This window comes from Phyllobates terribilis, unplaced genomic scaffold, assembly GCF_046119375.1.
Source record: "Phyllobates terribilis strain yellow unplaced genomic scaffold, ASM4611937v1 Scaffold_2__4_contigs__length_985480577, whole genome shotgun sequence".
NCBI lineage: Eukaryota > Metazoa > Chordata > Amphibia > Anura > Dendrobatidae > Phyllobates > Phyllobates terribilis.
In genome coordinates, this window is record NW_027362762.1 from 369,476,550 (window position 1) to 369,499,963 (window position 23,414).

Consider the following 23,414-nt stretch of genomic DNA (forward strand, 5'->3'; position numbering starts at 1 on the left):
TGTTGGACTGTATTGTAAATCTGGGACTAACTTTATATGGCTGCATGGGAGAGAGCAGGGTATGGAGAGCTTAATTCATATGGCAAACAGTGTACAATGTTTCCAGACAATGATATTAAATATCCATTGATTTGGATATCCATTGCTTAAGTATCCATTGGTTTGGGTGCTGAGGTCCACATACATATGTGTTCGAAAGGTGTTTCAGTAGAACAATTTATTTTCCTTGATGATTATTTGGTTTCAAGAGTTTAACTCTTTTAGGTAATTTACGGAACATCCACAGGTTGGACCTGCATCTATCTCATTGCTGATGGCAAAATTATGTGGCTGACAAGAATAAAGAGGTGGCTGCTAGAGATGAGTGGATCAGGCAAAATTCAAATTCACCTTTTTGGGCATTTTTCCAAATGAAATTGAAATCATGGAGAAGTTATTTCGGTCAAATTTAATGTCCTTTAGTATGCTCTGGGCTTTATCTACATCCCAGAGCAGAATAAATGCAATATATAAAAAAGTAAAAGAACCTTTTTACTCACATCCCTGCTCACCTCCCCGACCCCTCAGCTTCTCACTGCCATCCATCTGGTCCTTATTGGAAAGGCGTGAGCCGTGACCTTCAAGGATGCAGGTGTAGAACCTTCCCAAGCCTAGCAAACATGCATTGCTCAGACTAGTAAGCAAGGCCCAGGGATTTCAGCCCAGCTGACGTTGATCCAAAGACATGATGAGAACTGGACAGGTAGCATTGAGGAGCGGAGGCGCCGGATAGGTGAGTTTAAGTAATTTTCTGAAAAAATATTTTGATGGCCTTTAAAAGCTCAAAAAATAGCAGCCAGCAGATGCCATTTTGCTAAATCCACGTGGAAGTGAATTACAAAAAATCCACATATAGGCGAACATGGATTTTTGAAAAAGTAGAATTCAGTTCAAATTATACACTCATGTTTAGTGACTGCAGATAAGCAGCTCTCTAAATTCATTTGGACAGTAGTTGCGAAAATTACTGATTATGCATCAATAAGTGGTGACATTTTTTGGTATTGTGTTTAGGTATGTTCACAAGCCACAAGCAAATAGAGGAATCTAACATATATAAATTCACTACCAGATCTGCTGCAGAAATTCTAGAATGACACTTGGATTTTTGCCATAAATGTGCAGTTAGAAATTTTGCGGAACTACATGACAATTACTCCAATTCAATGTGAAGTTTTATAAAATAAGTAGGAGGCTATTTTGACAATATTTTTTTACAAAAATCTATATGTTTTTTTTTCTGGTGCATGGGAATGGAGCTACATAGCCTCCTTTAATACTTATAAATATATCTTTAAAAAGACAAAGCAAAATTTGATTAAATGCCAAATCCAGATGTAGACATTCACTGGTACCATAATTGACTGTGTATGACATGTCATCAAGAAATGGAAATCAAGGCAATAAATCAACTTGTAGAGCTTAATTGTTTTAAGGATTGTTGATGTCTCAGAAACACTGCACTGTAGCACAAAAACAAGTACGTGAGAGAAATGAAGGGATATGTACTGAAGAATGTAGTCTTGTCAGTCACACTGCCTGAACAACAGTTCTACGTAGTCCAAGCAGAGCTGGGACATAATCACAACAGACAGGCACTAAATAGTGATCTTCAGACAGTAAGTAAAGTACGTTTTACCCACCATTGGCTATTTTCTATTGCTTTAAAAAAAAACAGATGCTAGTGTTAATTTTTTTTTATCAGAGATTTAATAAATATTTTTATCCAGAGCTTATTCATTACTATATATAACTGTTGCCCTACAATCTCAATTTAAAATCTTCACAGTCAACTTGAGGTCTGATTTGTATAAATTTATGCATTTTCCTTTTGGACTGAATAGAAATTCTTTATAAGAGCTTAAATATATGATACAATACATTTTATTGATCCCGAGGGAAATTACAGTAGATCACACAATCTAGTGGTAGAATTATTATTGTATGTATAAGATGGTTTAAAGTAGGGAGATTTAACCCCTTTCCTCCATAGGACATATTCATATGTCCTAGGTGGGATCCCCACACCCCATGCGGGCTTCGGCGATGAGCCCCCTTGTTACCGGGCACATGACAACTGATCTATACAGCTGTCATGTGCCCCTAACAGCCGAGGGTGGAATCGCAATCCTCCAGCGGCTGTTAACTATTTAAATGCCGCTGTCAATCTCTGACAGCGGCATTTAACATGACTACGGTGGAAGGATGTCATAAATCCCACCAATTGGTGCCCGTGTCACATGACCGCGGGTCGCCGATGGGTTGGCATGACAACCTGGGGTCTGCAGGAGACCCCTGCGGTTGTCATTGCCGGGATGCTATGAGCACCGCCCAGCAGTCGGCTCTCATAGCAAATGAGCATTTCTGCTACACACAGGCGAACTGATGATTGCCTGTGTGTAGCACAGGCAATCAGATAATTGCAGCATCTAGTCTCCCATGGAGACTATTGAAGCAAGTGAAAAGTAAAAAAAAAAAGTTTTTAAAATATTAACAAAAATATAAAAGTTCAAATCACTCCCCTTTCGCCCCATTCACAATAAAACAATAAAAAAAATCAAATATACACATCTATCAATATCTAAAAATAATAATCAGATTGGTAAAAGACATAACGAGAAAAAAAATCAAAACGGCAGAATTATGATTTTTTTGGTTGCCGCAATAAAATGCAATAAGAGGCAATCAAAAGATCGTATCTACCCCAAAACGTCATCAATAAAAACATCAGCTCGGCGAGCAAAAAATAAGCCCTCACCTGGCCCCAGACTCCAAAAAGACACTGCAAGTCTCGGAAAATGGTGCCATTTTTTTTTTTTGCAGACTTTGGATTTTTTTTTCACCACTTAAATAAAAAAAACCTATACATGTTTGGTGTCTACAAAATCGTAATGACCTGGAGAATAATAATGCTATAAAACAATTGTGGAGTTGCAATTTTTTTGCAATTTCACCGCACTTGGAATTTTTTCCAGCACATTTTATGGTAAAATCAATGGTGTTTTTCAAAAGTACAACTTGTCCTGCAAAAAATAAGCCCTCACATGGCCCCTCACAATGGTATAATGACAGCAGATAGAATGATCAAATCAATTGTTAATTTGCTTATTTTCTTGTTGTCTAAGTAACTAAAGCAATTTAATGACATGAGAATACAAATTTAACCAGTGTCCTGTTGTCTAAGGGAATCAAACTGACCTACTTCAACACAAAGACATCAGCATTATAAATAGTACATAGTAGGTAGGGGCCCTGTAACAGATTCTGCATTGAGACCTAGAAGCCGCAAGCTACACCCCTGAAATTACACATTTTTCGAAGCTTGTAAGCAGGTTTATTTTGAGTAGGTTTGTTATTCTATTTACATCTGTTGCTAAAATAGAAAATTTAAGTCAACCAAAATTGTAATCAAAATTCCATTTTAGTATAAACCCTTATCCACTCTGCTAACTTACAGTGGTTGATGTATGACATGTAATCCTGCATATAAATCGCTTCATTTAAATGGCATGCAAATATATATATATATATATATATATATATATATATATATATATATATATATTTATATATAGTCTACCATATCATCTCATACAGCCATTGAACTCTATTTAGTAGGTTCAATTCAATGTTATTTCTTGCTACTAAAAAAAATATGTATTTTAAACAGAAAAAGGTAGAAGATCTGAATAAGGAGTGGAACACAGTAAGCCTGTTACTGGAAGAATTGAAAAGAAGGCCTGCTGTGGCCCCTGGTGACCGTAAGTGTTAAATCCGAATAGTCATGTACTGACATTTCATAAAAGAAGTATTGTTGGTTAGCATTTATGACATGCTGTATGTTATATAAATTCCAGAATCTATAGCTACACAATTTATAGAATTTCTATGTAATAATATTGCTTTGTTTAAATATAAAGAATGGGAATCTTTAAATAATTATATTATTTATATGTATACAAAATATTAAAAACATTATATTTATTCTTGAAAAAAAAAACGTTTAAGGAGAACTTGATTAATCTATACAAGTATAGAAAAGTCTCATAAAAAATATTGTGAAAAGCTTTGTCGTGTAAAACCTTTAAAGCAGATTAATTCATGCATTTGAGTTTACTCTCCTGTAGGTCAATGGGCGATGACCAAATTTAAAGTTTACTTACATAACTTCTCTTTATTTACAACATTTTCCACAATCTTACCAGTCCGTTAGTTGAACGTGATTGAAATGTCTTTTTTTTCAACCATACAATGTAACTGAGTAATAACTATATACCTCAGTAATAAAAGATCTATTATTATTAAAATGCAATGTGTCAGTCACAGGGTGATGAACTGTCATTCATGTGTTACTGAGCACAAATGCAAAAGCATTAAAGTGGTAATAAACAAACTACATTGAGGCAATACCTATTGAATTATGGTTCTGCCAAACAAATCTAGCCTGCTTGTCTACATCTTGATGGTTTCCAGAGAAGATTCATAGAAACTGCACAAAGAAATAAAAGCAAGTCAAAATAGCAAAAAAGGAGCTAGTATATGAAATTGACTAACATATTCTACTGATTTGTGTAATCTGTTCATTTTCCGTTACACGCTATGTGCTTCCATTGTTACAAAAAAATCCTATATATTTTCTGATTCTACAGTTATATCTTAGAATTGTCCTTTTTTCTTTCTAAAGGTGGCCATTAGATAACTGTCAGTTAAACATTGATTCGGCAGACAGCTATCTCCGCCAACTCCACCATATGCAGAATGCTTGACCAACTATTTGTCTTTCCAATGGGTAGAGAGGAGAAAGTTGAGCCTGACAGTGCTGCGGATTATCTTTCCTGAAAACTAAAAAAATGAAAATTGAAATTTTGATTGCTCTACTCTTCTCTGAAATGATCTATTGGAAAGACCTGGAAGAGTCCCATACACATCACGTGGTTGGAAGATCCCCTGAAATCGGCCAGCCTTCATCTAATGTGTATGGAGGCCTTTTACCCACATAGAATAGATCAACATGCAGAGGTGAATGAGTAACACATCTTTGCAAGATCAGACATCAAAGGATTTGATGATAGTCTGGTAACATGAAGACACTCAGATTTGTATAGAGGGCTTTGGCACAAAGCAGTGGAACCTTTCTAATTACGGCTATGTGTTAGTTATAATTGACCTCTTATTGATTTCTATACTACCGTTTCTAAAAAGAACAATATATTGTATTAGTCTTTATTAATAGAGCTTCCAGTCTAGGATAAGCCATCAATAAGTGATCTGTGAGGTCTGACCCCTTAGCACAGCAACATAAATATATGCATTTTCTTGTAGCTTATACTGCAGCTCAGCCCAAGCAAGTGATAGAACAAGTACAAGTCAATACTGGTACAAGTACTGCAGTAAAGCTTTATACTATGATACATCATTTATGTAAAATTTTACAACATTTAAAAGGAATTATTTGTGCACTTTCATGATACACTGTTTAAGGTTTACAATATGCTAACTACTACACATTCACCTATCGGCACTGTGTATAATATAACAAAATATATAGAAATTCATCTGAATAAATGGTATACAGCATGTGAGTTTTTATGTGAAATGTGATCTGTAGGTAACAGTGAATGCTAATAAAATATGTATACCAGCTCAATCACGCTATGCAACAAGATTAATCTATAGTCAAACTGTGCCAATTTCATGCAAAGAGCACTAAAAATAGAGTTGGCATCTGTTTATTAATCCCAGGGCCAACTCTCTCCACCATTCACCTTGATGCATATGACAATGTTAGCTGCCATACAAATGTGCCAGCTACACATGCATTACACGCAGATACACATAGTACAAACAAGCACACAATCATATTCAATAAACACATATACAGTTGGGTCAGAAATATTTGGACAGTGACCAAATCTTCCTGATTTGGGCTCTACACTGTGTTCTGAATTATTAGGCAAGTTGTATTTTAGAGGATGATTTTTATTATTGATCAACAACTATGTTCTCAATCAACCCAAAAGACTCATAAATATCCAAGCTTAATATTTTTGGAAGTTGGAGTGGTTTTTTTTTAGATTTGGCTATCTTAGGAGGATATCTGTTTGTGCAAGTATCTATTACTGTCCCGAATTATTAGGTAACTTAATAAAAAACAAATATAATCCCATCTCACTTGTTTATTTTCACCAGGTAAACCAATATCAGTGCACAAAATTTAGAAATAAACATTTCTGACATGCTAAAACAAAAACCAAAATAATTAGTGATCAATATAGCCACCTTTCTTTATGATGACACTCAACAGCCTTCCATCCATAGATTCTGTCAGTTGCTTGATCTGTTTTCGATCAACATTGCGTGCAGCAGCCACCACAGCCTCCCAGACACTGTTCCAAGAGGTGTACTGTTTTCCCTGCCTGTAGAGCTCACATTTTATGATGGACCATAGGTTCTCTATGGGGTTCAGATCAGGTGAACAAGGGGCCCATGTCATTATTTTTTCTTCTTTCAGACCTTTACTGGCCAGCCACGCTGTGGAGTAGTTGGATGCATGTGATGGCGCATTGTCCTGCATGAAAAACATGTTTTTCTTAAACGATACTGACTTCTTCCTGTATCACTGCTTGAAAAAGTTGTCTTCCAGAAACTGGCAGTAGGTCTGGGAGTTGAGCTTCACTCCATCCTCAACCCGAAAAGGTCCCACAAGTTCATCTTTGATGATACCAGCTCATACCAGTACCCCACCTCCACCTTGCTGGAGCTCTCTGCCCTTTACTGATCCAGCCTCTAGCCCATCCATCTGGCCCATCAAGAGTCACTCTCATTTCATCAGTCCATAAAACCTTTGAGAAATCAGTCTTAAGATATTTCTTGAACCATTCTTGAAGTTTTATCTTATGTTTCTTGTTCAAAGGTGGTCGTTTTTCAGCCTTCCTTACCTTGGCCATGTCCCTAAGTATTGCACACCTTGTGCTTTTTGATACTCCAGTAACATTGCAGCTCTGAAATATGGCAAAACTGGTGGCGAATGGCATCTTGGCAGCTTCACGCTTGATTTTCCTCAATTCATGGGCAGTTATTTTGTGCCATTTTTGGCCAACACGCTTCTCGCGACCTTGTTGGCTATTTTCCATGAAACGCTTGATTGTTTGGTGATCACGCTTCAAAAGTTTGGAAATTTCAAGACTGCTGCATCCCTCTGCAAGACATCTCACAATTTTGGACTTTTCAGAGCCCGTCAAAACTCTCTTCTGACCCATTTTACCAAAGGAAAGGAAGTTGCCTAATAATTAAGCACACCTCATATAGGGTGTTGATGTCTTTAGTCAACACCCCTCCTCATTACAGAGATGCACTTCACCAGATTTACTTAATTGGTAGTTGGCTCTCACTCAAGCCTATGCAGCTTGGAGTAGGACAACATGTATAAAAAGTATCATGTGATCAAAATACTCATTTGCCTAATAATTTGGAACACAGTGTACATGTGACTGTTTTTGATTTAAAATGAAACAACTAAGATACAATTGAAGTGTAGACTTTCAGGTTTAATTAAAGGCGCTGAACAAAAATATCCTGTGAAGCGTTTAGGAATTGCAACCATTTTTCTACAGAGCCTCCTTATTTCAGGGGCTCAAAAGTAATTAGACAAATTAACTTTTTCATAAATATAATGTTACATTTTAATATTTTTAATACTTTGTAGAGAATCCTTTGCAGTAACTGCCTGAAGTCTGGAAGTCATGGATGTCACAAAACGCTGGGTCTCCTCCTTTGTGATGCTTTGCCAGGCCTTTACTGCAGCTGAATTCAGTTCTTGCTTGTTAGTCGGTCTTTCTGCCTTAAGTTTTGTCTTAACCCCTTGCTTTAATGACCAGGTACGTATTATTACATCTCAGCAATCGCTCCTGCACAGAAGCAGTGCGGGCGCGATCGCCGCTGGGTGTCCGCTGATTCTGACAGCTGCACCCTGCACTCAGTGCCAGGAGTGGTGCCCACACCGCTCCTGGCACTTTATCCCCCTAAATGCTGCGATTGCTGCATTTAGCAAGTGAGCAGAGGGACAAATGCCCCCCTGCTCTTGGATCAAAGATCCCATGACGTCATTGCGTGGTCCCGATCGTTGCTATGGTGAGCCGATATCATTATGACAACATCCGGGTCACCAGGCACTAGCAAGGTAGTTTGATCAAGCACAGTGCTTGATTAAACTATCTTGTGTCTGCAGGGATGACAACCATAATGTATAGCAGTGATCATGCACTGCTATGCCTTATAGCAGCAATCAGACTTCAGAAAGTGAAAGTCCCATAGTGGGACTAAATAAGAAAGTGAAAAAAAAAAGTTGTAAAAATATTTTTTTTAAACAAAAATTTTTTTTTAAAAATTTCTTGGAGTGCTGCCTCTTTATATTTTTTCTATTGACATGCAGCAGTTTGGACAGACTGTTTGAAGGCTTGGCACCCACTAGTGAGTAATATGAAATGGTGCTGTCTTTAATCTATATAACTTATATATATATATATATATATATATATATATATATATATATATATATTGTACCCATAAATATTATTATTAAAAAAATAAATAAATAAAAGTACACACATTTGGTATCGCCGCGTCCGGAACGACCTGACCTATAAAACTGTCCTACTAGTTAACCCCTTTAGCAAATATGGTAAAAAAATTCAATAAAAAAATGCAAAAAATGGTGCTTATGATCATACTGCCGAACAAAAAGTAAAATAAAACACAATCAAGAAGACAAATGTAAATAAAAATGGCACTACTGAAAATGCGGCCACTCCTAACATCCTAACATTTCTGCTATCTCTCTGATTAATTTCTTTTTTTTTTCTTTTATCAGCCTAATGATGGTTTGTTTTTCTTCCATTGAGAGCTCCTTTGACCGCATGTTGTGGGTTCACAGCAACAGCTTCCAAATGCAAATGCCACAATTAAAATCAGCTCCAGACCTTTTACCTGCTTAATTGATGATGGATTAACAAGGGAATAGCCCATGTAGCCCTTTAAAGAGATTTTCAGATAATTGTCCAATTATTTTGGGTTCCTTTAAAAAGAAGCAGCTACATATTAAAGAGCTGTAATTCCTAAACCCTTACTCCAACTAAAATGTGAATTACCCTCAAATTAAATCTGAGAGTCTGCACTTTAAGTCCAAATTGATTTATGTGACTATATCTTGAATATGTTTTGGTAAAATGCCAAAACTTATGTCACGGTCTAAATATTTCTGGACCTAACTGTACATAACATTTGAATATATACAAGTACAACAAGAATATTTTTATGATTCACTTGTTCAGAAAATCAGCCATTTTTTTGCTTTTTTTGTCATAGTTATAACAGACATATTGTTGCTTACTTTTTACTTTAAGGGACTCTGTCACCATTTTTTGCTATATAATCTGGTATCAAAAATATGGCGGGACAGAGACCCTGTATCCAGCAATCATAGTTTTCTCTGCTGCAGATCTAGCAGTGTTCAGAATGCTGAATCCTGTATAATTCCACCCACAGCAATGATTGACAGCTTTTTGTATATACTGTACATTGTCAGCAAGCTGCCAATCAGTTGTGGGGTCGTGGTTACATAGGCAGCTAGTCTGGTAGTGATGATAATCTCCTGCTGAAAAAATGCTTATTTTATTAAAACAGCACACACTACCTAGTAAGTGACACATATCTGGAATCAATCTCTCAGTGCCTACAAAATCATGGCGAGCGTTATATCTCTGCTAACTTTTTTCTATGCATTTATTGGGAAAAAAAAAAATCACTTCATTTTTACCTTGTTTTCTGATTACTGTAAATAAAGTAATCACTGCATTTTATGGGTTGTTAAGATTTGTGGGATACCACATGTGTCCATGTTTTTACTGAGGCTTGCTGCTAAAGTTTCTGCCTGCCATGATATAGGTTTTGAGTTGGAATCAAAAAAAGCAAACAACAAGTTAAAGTGTAATTGTTAATTAATAAAGTTTTTATATATTATAGGCACTGCACAGTGTTTCTGATCAGTGGGGGGTTCTGGGTCCTGAGACCCCCTTCTAATCTGTCAAAGCCCTGCTTTGAAGATCACAGCTCCTGCATTAGCTGCATGCATAGAATGGTGTACTAGCGCAATAGTAAGTCTATCGGTCAGTAGACAGCTCTGAGAGAGTGAGTGTACAGACCAATAGACTTACTATTGAACCCATAAACCACTCTATGCATGCAGCTCATGCAAGAACTGCAGACTTCAGAGTGTTTTTTTGACCAATCTGGTCCCAGACTACATCAATCACAAACATTATACAATGTAATATATATTTTAAAAAAATGACAATTACCCTCCAACTTAATATAAAGGCTTCTACTGAATTCAGTCAAATCCTTGAGGTCCATACCCAAAAGTTCTGAGTCAGAGGCGAAGAATCTACTTGAGGAAAAAAACTTAATGACCACAGCAGCATCCTGACTGAAATACAGGCAGTGCAACTAAACTGGTTGTACATCTGGTTTGACCACTCCTAATTTTCTGCAATTTATAGGTGCCTTCCTATTAATAATTTCATTGTAATTTTTAATACTTAAAGGGGTTTTCTCACAAACAAAAGTTTGTTGTAATCAATAGATCTTGGAATAATAAGTTCCACAATTGAACCTAAACCGTTTGGACACATTTTTATATTACATTTGGAATTTCATGTTCTAGCACCTGGATATTGCAATACTGAATTTCTAATCTACTGTATATGGTAAACTACTTTCCAGAATAAAACAGTAACACAAGAATGAAAAGTGTAAAGTGGATATTTGACCTTTAAAGTTTTGTAACATTGTCTTAAAGGGGTTTTCTCACAAGCAAAAGTTCATTTTAATCAATAGATCTTGGAATAATACTAAGTTCCACAATTGGATGTTTAAATAAAATGTTCAAGTGCTGAGATCAGACCATGTTCCTGTACGGTCAGACACAAACATTACACAGTACACAGCAGGGGAACATTTATAAGATTATCTCAGCACAGGAACATTTTATTTAAACACATCCAATTGTGAAACTTATTATTATTCCAAGATCTATTGATTAAAATGAACTTTTGCTTGTGGGAAAACCCCTTTAAGACAATGTTACAAAACTTTAAAGGTCAAATATCCACTTTTACACTTTCCATTCTTGTGTTACTGTTTTATTCTGGAAAGTAGTTTACCATATACTGTAGATTAGAAATTCAGTATTGCAATATGATAATATCCAGGTGCTAGAACATGAAATTCCAAATGTAATATAAAAATGTGTCCAAATGGTTTAGGTGCATTATTCAAGAAACAGATGACTGTAGAGAATTTGTGTTTCTGAAAATCTCCATAAAAATTTGCATACAGATTTTAATGAAGTCATGAAGTTCTTTATGCAGTTCAGCATTTCACATGGCCAAAAGTGTTTCTTTAACCCATTAATGATCTATAATGTATATTTTCATGACAAATTCTGTGTAAGTTGTATGGAGTGGGGTCAGGAGCTGAGCTACCTCCATATTGGTCATATGTTGGCTGTCTTATACAGCAGGCATCTGCTTGTAAGAGAAATAATTGAAGATAGCGCCAATTGCTGCTGTTAAACTATAGAGGGACATTAAATGCACTGATTTCTACAGCATACATGCAACATCTCCCACTACACTTAACCTTTTCCCACCTGCGACATGATTGCTGAAATCTAATGAGGATTTGCCAAGGCAGCCAGGATCATACTGAATTACTGAAGGCCACCATCACTGCCTCTCACTGAACTTCATAGGAGAACATCAATTTCACTTTATTAAGGCAAGAGATGTGGATAAACTGTGTTGCTGGTGGTATTTCCACAAATAATTTCAATATGCAGTGTAGCAGGTAACAGTGAAGTTTATTCTCAACACATTTCAATGTTCTCAGACTTCTTCAGGAGTACCATAAACCTTTTTCCTTCTGATTAAGAAAAAGTGTTAGAGCTTCGAAACGCTTTCAGAATAAACTGCACTGTTAACTTATAACACATATTGGAATATTTGTGGACATACCACTAGCAGAACAGGTTATCCACATCTCTGATTACTTTATTACCATGTTGTATCCGCCAACCTAAGAAGCTGAAGGAGCTGTAAAACCTCTATTTCTGAAACCCTACTAGTGTTGTATCTCACACAACCACAGTGGGTGAGCAGTACCATTTTATTTTATACATTGTTAATTGGATAAAACCCTAATGTGCTTGACCTGTCCCCACAGCCTTTTTCTTTTTCACTATATTGTAATAATTTAGTATCATTGCAGAATATTGTATAGGTGACCAAACAATTAAGTTCTCACACCCTGGACGAACTTAAAAAAAAGTACAAGTAAAAAGAAATGTGTTAAACTTAAAATATATGATATATAACAAGATCTAAAAGTTCCAATCATTTCATTTTCTTAGCTGAAAAGTAAATTTTAATATAAATATTTATACAGTATATACAGTACAGACCAAAAGTTTGGACACACCTTCTCATTTAAAGATTTTTCTGTATTTTCATGACTTTGAAAATTGTAAATTCACACTGAAGGCATCAAAACTATGAATTAACACATGTGGAATTATATACTTAACAAAAAAGTGTGAAATAACTGAAAATAAGTCTTATATTCTAGGTTCTTCAAAGTAGCCACTTTTTGCTTTGATGACTGCTTTGCACACTCTTGGCATTCTCTTAATGAGCTTCAAGAGGTAGTCACCAGAAATGGTCTTCCAACAATCTTGAAGGAGTTCCCAGAGATGCTTAGCACTTGTTGGCCCTTTTGCCTTCACTCTGCGGTCCAGCTCACCCCAAACCATCTCGATTGGGTTCAGGTCTGGTGACTGTGGAGGCCAGGTCATCTGGCGTAGCACCCCATCACTCTCTTTCTTGGTCAAATAGCCCTTACACAGCCTGGAGGTGTGTTTGGGGTCATTGTCCTGTTGAAAAATAAATGATGGTCCAACTAAACGCAAACCGGATGGAATAGCATGCCGCTGCAAGATGCTGTGGTAGCCATGCTGGTTCAGTATGCCTTCAATTTTGAATAAATCCCCAACAGTGTCACCAGCAAAGCACCCCCACACCATCACACCTCCTCCTCCATGCTTCACGGTGGGAACCAGGTATATAGAGTCCATCCGTTCATCTTTTCTGCGTCGCACAAAGACACGGTGGTTGGAACAAAAGATCTCAAATTTGGACTCATCAGACCAAAGCACAGATTTCCACTGGTCTAATGTCCATTCCTTGTGTTCTTTAGCCCAAACAAGTCTCTTCTGCTTGTTGCCTGTCCTTAGCAGTGGTTTCCTAGCAGCTATTTTACCATGAAGGCCTGCTGCACAAAGTCTCCTCTTAACAGTTGTTTAAGAGATGTGTCTGCTGCTAGAACTCTGTGTGGCATTGACCTGGTCTCTAATCTGAGCTGCTGTTAACCTGCGATTTCTGAGGCTGGTGACTTGGATAAACTTTTTCTCAGAAGCAAAGGTGACTCTTGGTCTTCCTTTCCTGGGGCGATCCTCATGTGATCCAGTTTCTTTGTAGCACTTGATGGTTTTTGCAACTGCACTTGGGGACACTTTCAAAGTTTTCCCAATTTTTCGGACTGACTGACCTTCATTTCTTAAAGTAATGATGGCCACTCGTTTTTCTTTACTTAGCTGTTTTTTTCTTGTCATAATACAAATTCTAACAGTCTATTCAGTAGGACTATCAGCTGTGTATCCATCTGACTTCTGTACAGCACAACTGATGGTCCCAACCCCATTTATAAGGCAAGAAATCCCACTTATTAAACCTGACAGGGCACACCTGTGAAGTGAAAACCATTTCCGGTGACTACCTCTTGAAGCTCATCAAGAGAATGCCAAGAGTGTGCAAAGCAGTCATCAAAGCAAAAAGTGGCTGCTTTGAAGAACCTTGAATATAAGACATATTTTCAGTTGTTTCACACTTTTTTGTTAAGTATATCATTCCACATGTGTTAATTCATAGTTTTGATGCCTTCAGTGTGAATGTACAATTTTGAAAGTCATGAAAATACAGAAAAATCTTTAAATAAGAAGGTGTGTCCAAACTTTTGGTCTGTACTGTATATATACAGATACATTTATCTGTATAAATAGATATTCATATCTATATATATATATATATATATATATTTATATATATATATATATATATATATATTTGGTTTCCTTGTAACTAATTAATTAAAGTGTATGTTAAATGATGAAAAGAAAAAGAAAAAAAATTGAAATGCTAAAAAAATACAAAAGTTACGGTTCTCAGAAAATGGCAAAACAAGGCAACTTCTTAAAATAAAGTTTTGAATTTTTTAACCACCGCAATAGAAATTTTTTTTATACGCTTTGTATAATTTTAATTATTGTACTAACTAAAAAACAAAGGTAGAAGTGCATTTTTTCTTTTCATCATTTTTCCCTATTTTGAATTTTTGTTCCAATTTTTCAGTACATTATATGGTATAATAAATGGTGTAATTAAAAACTACATCTTGTCCCTCATAACACAAGCCATCATATGACTATGTAGACAGAAAAATATAAAAGTTATGGCTCTTGAAAGATGGGGAGGAAAAAGTAAAAATGCAAAAATGAAAAATTGAACGGTCATGAAGATGTTAAAGGCATTTTAACAAAATGGATATTGGTGATATATGTGTGATCACAGGACCCCACCTCTTATTCCTGCATGACCACAGTGAGGAGGCGTTTGAATGAAGCAGTGATCAAGCATGTGTGATGCTATTCCATTCCTAGTCTATGGAATGGATGGAGACAGCAAAATGCAGCAATATACCTATTATTATTAGGTATTGAGTGGAGGTGTACTTTCAAAAGCACTATTCCAGTAGAACTACTCCTCCTCATTGCAACAATGCAGTAAGAAGGAACAGGAGACTCAGGTCATCTATTCTATTGATCGGTGTGAGTTTAAGTGGTGGGGCAGCCAGCAATCAGATATTTATCACCTATTCTGCGATTAAGTAATAAATGTCAATTGTGAAAAAAACCTTGCACGCATTCTATAAACGTAAGTTAAATGGAGCAAGAAAATAATAAATCATGTTTTCCTAAATAGCCCTATATGCTGACCCTTCAAGTTAGAACATTTTTCTAAAAAAGTGATGTGGCAAAGTAACAAGTTGCCCCTATCTCTTACTTTGTACCAATATTTTTAGGCACATTGTATTGTTTGCTATCAATAGACAAAGACAACATGGAGTTAAAAACTTTTAAAACTGGGTACAAAAGGTGCCATCAATATCGACTAGAGAAACAACCATGATAAGGCACTACACTATAGTATAGGACAGCTACCAAGCCAAATGCAGAGAAAAAGTAGACAAATATCAGTAACCTAAAACATATTAGTAATAATATAGACGACATAAGCAAAAAGGGTTAAAAATATATACATAGAAAATTCCTAAGAAAGTAATAGATACTTAAAGTTGAGATCTATAATCAAATTCTTACAAAGTGAATATTTGAGAGATCAGTGGTGGAAAGAGAATTGCAAGTATCAAATGTATACAATTTATTAGTGAAGTACACCAAAGGCAGGCAAAAAGAGAAAGGGGCCCCTGTGTGAGCAGACAGAAATAATACAGTATGTATACTAATACTACAGATTACAAGAAATAAAAAGTTAGCGGAGTGTGGAGCGGTACCTTTTTAATGTCTTCTTATTTGTGGTTGGATAACAAAATAATCACAATACATGGATTGACAGAGAGAATATAAAGAATTTATTCTGGATACTAAGTTCCAAGCTGGAGTTTGGAGTAAATTTTGTTACTTATTTTATGTCACCTTTTTTGGACACTTCTGAGATCTGCTTCACGTATTGAGCCAGTAGTATAAAGTTATAAGAGAGTTTTACAAATCATCTCACTTTTACTGCCATTAAAACTTTTAAAATATACTTTTAAGTCTTTTGTGCTCACTTTCTTTAGTACAGAGCACCCTATTTCTACTACATACATACTTGTTAAAAGCTTAGCACCATGGGGAGATTTGTATGGGGCTTCCACTTAGGCAAATAGGGGCCCTGCACAGCTGTATATGACTCAGCCTTTGAATGATGGCATCAAGTATCCCACATTTTTGAAAGTATTTATGTGGAGGAACAGAGCTCTATACTAATGAAACAGTGCCCTGCAGTCTCATGCTGCTTGATTCTTAGGAAAACAGTAGGTGCACTTTAAAAAGGTTTATCCTGGTGGCAGATTCCTTTTAAAATACAATTTCTTTGGCACAAATTCCATTATATTATATAACAGGTATTGCTATATATTGAGTTGTAAAAAAAATTGCTTTCTAGTTTTGGATACTTGAAGGTCATGGCTCAGCTTTATGATGTTTATTTTTAATGTAGCTGACATCAGGAAGTAGCTAAACAACAAACTTATCTAATAAAGCTTTCAGATTCAATGTACTTTCTGCATAAAACTTGAGCAATCTGTGGAGGTCATTCACAGCATGCCGTAAGACACCAGCAGGGAGAAGTAATGAAAAGAGCAAGGATAATATTAAGTTTAAAAAAAATGTATGAAACCCCCCTAAGATATGTTGAAAACCTCTGAACAATAGCAGATCTCTTCCTATATTTATTCATTAATGCTAACATCCATAAATCTGTAAATCTAGCCTTTTGTTGTGTTTTGACAGCAGTAAGCTGAAAACAAATGAACTGATGTTAAAGTCTAAGATGAACGTCTTTCCATCAAATCCCCATGTGTCATCTTCTCATGTAAAATGTCGAAGTTACAAGGTGCATTCTACTTCCTGTACAAAAGAACAGATGGGCAGATAAACATATGAATGGACTGAGCCATATTGGTACCAATTATAGTAACAGAGATACATTAGAGAGAAAATATTTTATATATGAAAATGGGGCACACAAGAATTAACTGATGCTAATAGAGCTTGCTCTGGTCGTATCAGTTTAACCCTAAAGTACCACTGTCATGCATGACAGCAGCAATAAAATGGTCTCCAGTTTGATGCCCACTGACCCCTTTACATGATGAAATTGCAAAAAGCCGATCAGCTGCAGTGGTGTGATGTATTTTACAGGTGATCAAATGTAATACAGGTGTCGGGATGCAACATACAGAGATCACGAGGCAGAAAACAGTCAGAGATTAATAAAACTTCATTTATAAACAGCAATGACTTTAAACAATTAGTGTTAGTAACAAGACAAATCAACAGTAGAACTAATAACAATAATCTTGAAAGTCTTTCCCAAATTAACAGTCATGTTCTTTTCACAAAGGTGGTGTCCCCAGTTGTGGGAGTCGCTATGAAAGTTCTGTATTCCACTCTGGCCCAGCGGGGGTAATCGGGTTTTTTCCACTAGGCCGTAAGTCTCTCTCTGACATAGTCAATCAAAGCCCGTTATGCCTCATACGCGCCAACTGCCCCCCTACCAACCTGAAATGCTAGTCCTAACGGACAACCCCGGTACCGTAGGTGAAAGCTGGAAGTGATGGCCCTGCTCACTCATGCTGTTCCTCCGCAATTGCAATCATGCATCTCCTGTCGCAGTCTTCTCACAGTTCTTCTCGGATTGACCATCGGTGGTAGTCTCCTAGGCTTAAGGCAGAGAGGACTAGGCCTCAGCTGTTCACAGGTGATGCCGGGTCTCGGAGGCTTAACCAGCGCAGAGCGTGGATCCTGGTCCTGACCAGCGTAGATGGAACTTGGATTTCTCCTGCGGGGGATCCGGACCTTGCCAGGTGGTGACTGGCACCTAGGTGGTGCAGACTTCCCGCTGAGGCCTGTCATTCTGAACTCAGTGGCGTCTCTGGAGCACGTCTGCTCTGCTCTCTTGATTGGCACCAAATCTGCCTGCAGTTTGGCGGGCAGGGCTTTTATATCAAGGAAGTCCTTCCTGTGGGTCGCCTGATCAAGTCCAGCACCTGAAGTCACTCCCCCTGCAAATCTTCCAGCACAATTTGGTTCTGCTTGCTTTCGCCTGGCCAGCAGATGGCAGTCTTTCATTAATGGCACATCCTGCAAGGGTTCTAAATGGAATTTAAGGCTTCTTATTACACAAGCAATAGTGTGTAATTGCAAAAAAAAAACAAAATACAGATTTTTATAAAATATGTAAAAAAGTCTAAAATTTACCATATTAATAAATCATAACAATATTTTTTAAATATAGCGAACACTGAAACAGGAAAAATAATTGAAGCATGAGAATTTTCATTTATTTGTTGCCTCACATACCCCAAATGATTCAATAAAAAGTGATGAAAACATCAAATGTACCCAATAAAGGTAAAACTATAAATGTCAAATTGGCATAAAAACAAACCAAAAAAAAACCTAAAACATCCCAAATGTATCAAGAGAAAAATAAAGTTATAAAGTTACGGATCTCAGAAAATGTAGACATAAACCAATTTTGCTTTTACAAAATTGTATATTTTTAACAACTAAAATATAAAAAAAAATTAACGCTAGAAGTTTGCATCATCATGGCATAGTAAACTGGAGAATCATGTTGCCATTTCATTATTACCGCACTCTGAGTGGTGTGGTGAAAAGAGGAAATTCAAAAAAACAATGAAGAAATTTAATTTTTTCTTCACCATTTTACTTCACTAGGAATTATTTTACTATTATTCAGCACAGTTAATCTGCCAAAATTCAAATTAATTCTCCACAAATGTAATGTTTTTTGTTACATCCTATATAAGCTATATTATAATAAAGTTAAGATAAAAAAAATGTAAAAAAAATACTTCTATTCTCCTCAATGCTCACCTCTCTGCTCAGTTCAGCTGCTCCCTGTCTACTGTCCGGTCCGCTGCATTTCTCTAGGTCACGCTAGGCCGGGGCTTCATATTCTCGAGAATGCAGATTTTTGTAAAATTCGAGAAGAATTCAATTCAACTTCAAATAAATTTGCCCATCTTTAGTTATAACATAAAATAAATGGCATAATTCAAAGCTACAACTTGTCCCGCAAAAATCAAGCCCTCATATGAGTTGACAAAATAAACAAATAGAAAAAGAGGAGGAAAAAATAAAAGCACAAAAATGAAAATTTGCCTAGTCCTTAAAGGGGTTGTCCAATACTTGGACAATCCCCTCTCAATTGCTGTATTCCCCTTTTTAAAAACTGCCTATACTCACCTCTGATGCCAGAGCTGTTCCGGCGATGACAGTGCTGGTCTCCCGAGGCTCATGTGATGTTCTTAAGCCATGTGAGCCCAGGAGCCAAAAAGTGGCCACCTCACTCTCACTTCCTTCAGACGAAACTAACAAAAAGTGAGAGCTTCTACTACTCTCTGACTTCCTTCAAATGTCAATAAGAACCAAAGGAAGTGAGTGTGAAGCAGTCACATGCTGGACTCATATATCACAATAATGTCAGGTGAGTCCTGGGAGACCGGGCACTGTCATCACTGGAACAGCCAGTATAGGCTGTTTTTATTGTATAAGGGGAAATAGCAATTGAGAAGGGCTTATCTGAGTAGTGGACTATTCCTTTAAGGGGTGAAGTTGTCTATAAAGAGAGCTCAAATATATGGTTCTTACAAGGGGATGAAATAGTTTTCCTCATCTATAAGTGTTCACTAATGAAGGCCAGGAAAAAAATTATTTTTGCTAGCTAGTTAGTTATTTATCCTTTTTACTAGGATGTCCTTCTACTAATTCACAACTTTAAAGCTTGCTACACTAATCTATATGAGTAAAACTAAGCCAGTATATACTCAGATAATAGGTGTTCATGGCTTTCCTAGAGTTGGTTAATGAATGAGTAAGGGTGCATTCTGATGCGCTCTGACATGCATCATTTTCGGGCATGTATGCCTTTTGGAGATGGACACACAGACATAGTAGACTGCATCTGGGTGTCTGCCTCCAGTAGGCGTACACTCCCAAAAAGGATGCACGGCAGTGAATACGTTCGCTCTGTCAGCAACCATTATAGTGTATGGCTCTGTTGCAGCATATGTCTGAATACCATTTTGCGGAGAGGTTTCAGACACAAACTCCGATTGGGCCATTGAATGGTTGCCTAAACGCTGTGCAAAAGCACACTAATTGAAACATTGGGTTAAATAAATATTTCAATGCATGAACCTGGTTTAGAGCTATAAGGCAATTCCGCTGCAGAAACGCTTAAAAAAACACTTGGTAGAAGGTCTGCCATGTTCCCCAATGATAATCCGCATGTGCTGTGCAGATGCTGTGGAAATTTCCGCTGCGGATTATCATTGCGGAAAAATACGCAGCTCTACCAATCATTTTGCGGAAGCACTGCGTTTTGAAGCTACCTCTTGAAGCTCATCAAGAGAATGCCTAGAGTGTGCAAAGCAATCATCAAAGCAAAAGGTGGCTACTTTGAAGACCAAGAATATAAGTCATATTTTCAGTTGTTTCACACTTTTTTGCTAAGTATATAATTCCACAGGTGTTAATTCATAGTTTTGATGCCTTCAGTGTGAATGTACAATTTTCAAAGTCATGAAAATATAGAAAAATCTTTAAATGAGAAGGTGTGTCCAAACTTTTGGTCTGTACTGTACCTTCTGATGGCCCCCGGTGTCCTTGTCTCTGCTTGCCGGCAGCTCGCGGTTGGGACGCAAGGACCTGCGCTGACGTTATTTAGTCATGTGACTGGTCACGCGACCGCTAACGTCGGCAGGTCCTTAAATCTACCGCGAGCTGCCGGCAAGCAGAGACAAGTACACCGGGGGCCATCAGAAGGTAAGTATATATTTATTTTTTATTTTTTACCATTCTTTTGGTCACACTATATAAATCCATGCCGGTTGCATGGATTTATATAGTGTGACCAAGTTGTCAAGCACTTTCCAAGTGATGCTAAAATCGCTTGGAAAGCGCTTGTCAACCAGCATGCGGAAATGCATGTGAAGGACGCTTCACTTCCGCTTGTCCCTGGCAGGAAAAACGCATGTACAATCCGCATGTACAATCCGCATGTACAATCCTCATGTACAATCCGCATGCGTTTTTTCTGCCAGGGAGATGCAGAAACACTCAGGAAAAAATCCGGAGCATTTCCGCATCGTGGGCACTTAGTCTAAGATGTAAAATGGCAGCTAATATGATGGCATTATAGGGCTGACAATCTTACTGAACTCATTTGTAGTTTCATCTCAGTGGTGTCTCGGTTTATATTACTACTTCTGAAATGTATTATGCTCATAAAAAGAGACAGGAAATAAGATGCATGCTTATAATCAGTGGCTTTCCATCCTATTAATTTAAACTGAAAATGTATACATCATTGTAAACCTCCAAAGGGCAGCTTTTTAATTGACTTCTCAGTTTACCTTGAGACTATTATCTAATCTGAAGTGAAGTGTAGCATCAGTGTAATTAATCTTGCAAATTCAACAGCAGTTGAGCCAGACCTCTGTACAAGATAATAGCAATCATAAGCAACTTGAGGGTACTGGAGACTCGCCATGAATTTCAAAATGAAAGATCGTCTACGATGACCTAAATCAACTGTTTTCCATAACTTTGCTTAGTTTTAGGCTTACAAAGGGATTATATAAGTACATTTGAGAGTCCATTATACTAATAAGAAATGAAAGAGCAAATATGGATATAATGCCATATATAATTCACTTATAGCCATTACCTGAGTTTTTAGGGTCTTTCTCTGCATTAGTTTATGGACTTTTGGTATAAATTGGCCATAATTTCCTTTTGCTGGCTATAGGGAAATACTTTACATACATAAGCCTATGTTCACGTGTTACAGATATGAAAACTTTGCTCCATACATTTGTCCACTTGAATGCGGTTGTCCTATAAAATATGCATAGGATTTCTATGTCAAATCTGCCATGTATGAACTTACCATAAAGCTAAGTACTTATGTATACAGTAGAGCTCTATAGACAGCTTGCATGGTAGTAATAATCTTTTTTATTTATATAGTGCCAACATATTCCGCAGCGCTTTACAATTCTAACAATTTACAGACATTAGTCAGCACTGTCCCCATTGGGGCTCACAATCTAAATTCCCTATCAGTATGTCTTTGGAGTGTGGGAGGAAACCGGAGAACCCGGAGGAAACCCACGCTAATACGGGGAGAACATACAAACTCCTAGCAGATGTTGCCCTTGGTGGAATTTGAAGCGCTGCAAGGCTGCAGTGCTAAACACTGAGCCACCGTACTGCCCATAATGGTTGTGAACTGTACTGCTACTATAGGACAAGTAAAATTTATACTCTGGTGGACTGGATGCATACGGAGATGTTCTCCTCCATACATGGCAATGAGGAATTCAACAATTTATTTTCTGCACAGAATTCAACAAAAGAAAATTTAATAAAATCTCCTTACAAATCAGAGGTCTAATCCAACTATTTCCCCTTGCCCAGAGGTCTCTAACCTGCCTGTGGCTTGGGAGCCACATGTGGCTTACAAGCCCATGATGTGTGGCTCACAGCTGCCTGACAGCTTGATGCATTCGCACCAGGTCTAGCTAACAACTATCAAGAGCAGGTCTACAGATGATGAATTTTGTGAGTATCCCTGCACAAAAGAGGAGATCTGGATGTTCATATTCTGGCCTTGGGGGCTTGGAGATAATTTAAATATGGTAATCTGGAGACTGGATGATACTAACTGTCAGAGGAGGTGCTTGAAGCTGGATGTGACAGTGTGGTGGGGTGATTGATGGGAGACTACTGAATGGAGGTATTGTGGGAACCTCTGGATCTTGATATATTGTCTCAGTGGGATTTCTGTGGAAAAGCTTTGGCTGTCATTATACTAGTAATGGGGGCTATGTGTCACTTCTGTGTGAGGGACAAGAGCTGGATGTGGCTCGGGAATCCCTCTTAGACCTAAATGTGTCTCGAGACCCTCTCTCAAAGCTGAATGTGGCTCTCAAGGTCAGAGAGGTTGGAGACCACAGCCCTAGCCCTTGTATGTAGAAGCTATCAAGCATCTTTAGGGAATGATAGGTAATATGAGTCAGAACATCCCATTTTTTAAATAATTGAAAATCAATCAGCAACAACCCAAACCAAATGTCTAAAAGGTAATAAGTGATCAAAAAGTCATAAAGATACCAAAGGAGATTTTGCTCTAATATCTAAAAGGTCTTAGTTTATCATATTCCATTCCTTAAATTTCTATGGTCAACTGCTCCATATACTACCAAAATATGAATATTTCACCACCTTCTTTCTTAAAGAAAACTATTTACTATTTATAGAAAAAAATAACTCCCAAAGTCAAAGGGGGGATTTATCAAATTGGGTGCAAAGGCAAAGTGAAATAGGTGCC

General features: G+C 37.2%; 1 protein-coding gene across 11 annotated transcripts in view; it reads left to right on the forward strand.

Annotated features, from left to right (window-relative positions):
- DMD (dystrophin) overlaps nucleotides 1-23,414 on the forward strand; it is a 3,940,859-nt gene that overhangs the window by 2,663,800 nt on the left and 1,253,645 nt on the right. For all 11 annotated transcript variants that reach the window (XM_073664716.1, XM_073664719.1, XM_073664714.1 and 8 more), the window contains one exon: nucleotides 3,710-3,800. In XM_073664716.1, the coding sequence (XP_073520817.1) occupies nucleotides 3,710-3,800 (91 nt within the window). The remainder of the gene's footprint in view (nucleotides 1-3,709; nucleotides 3,801-23,414) is intronic.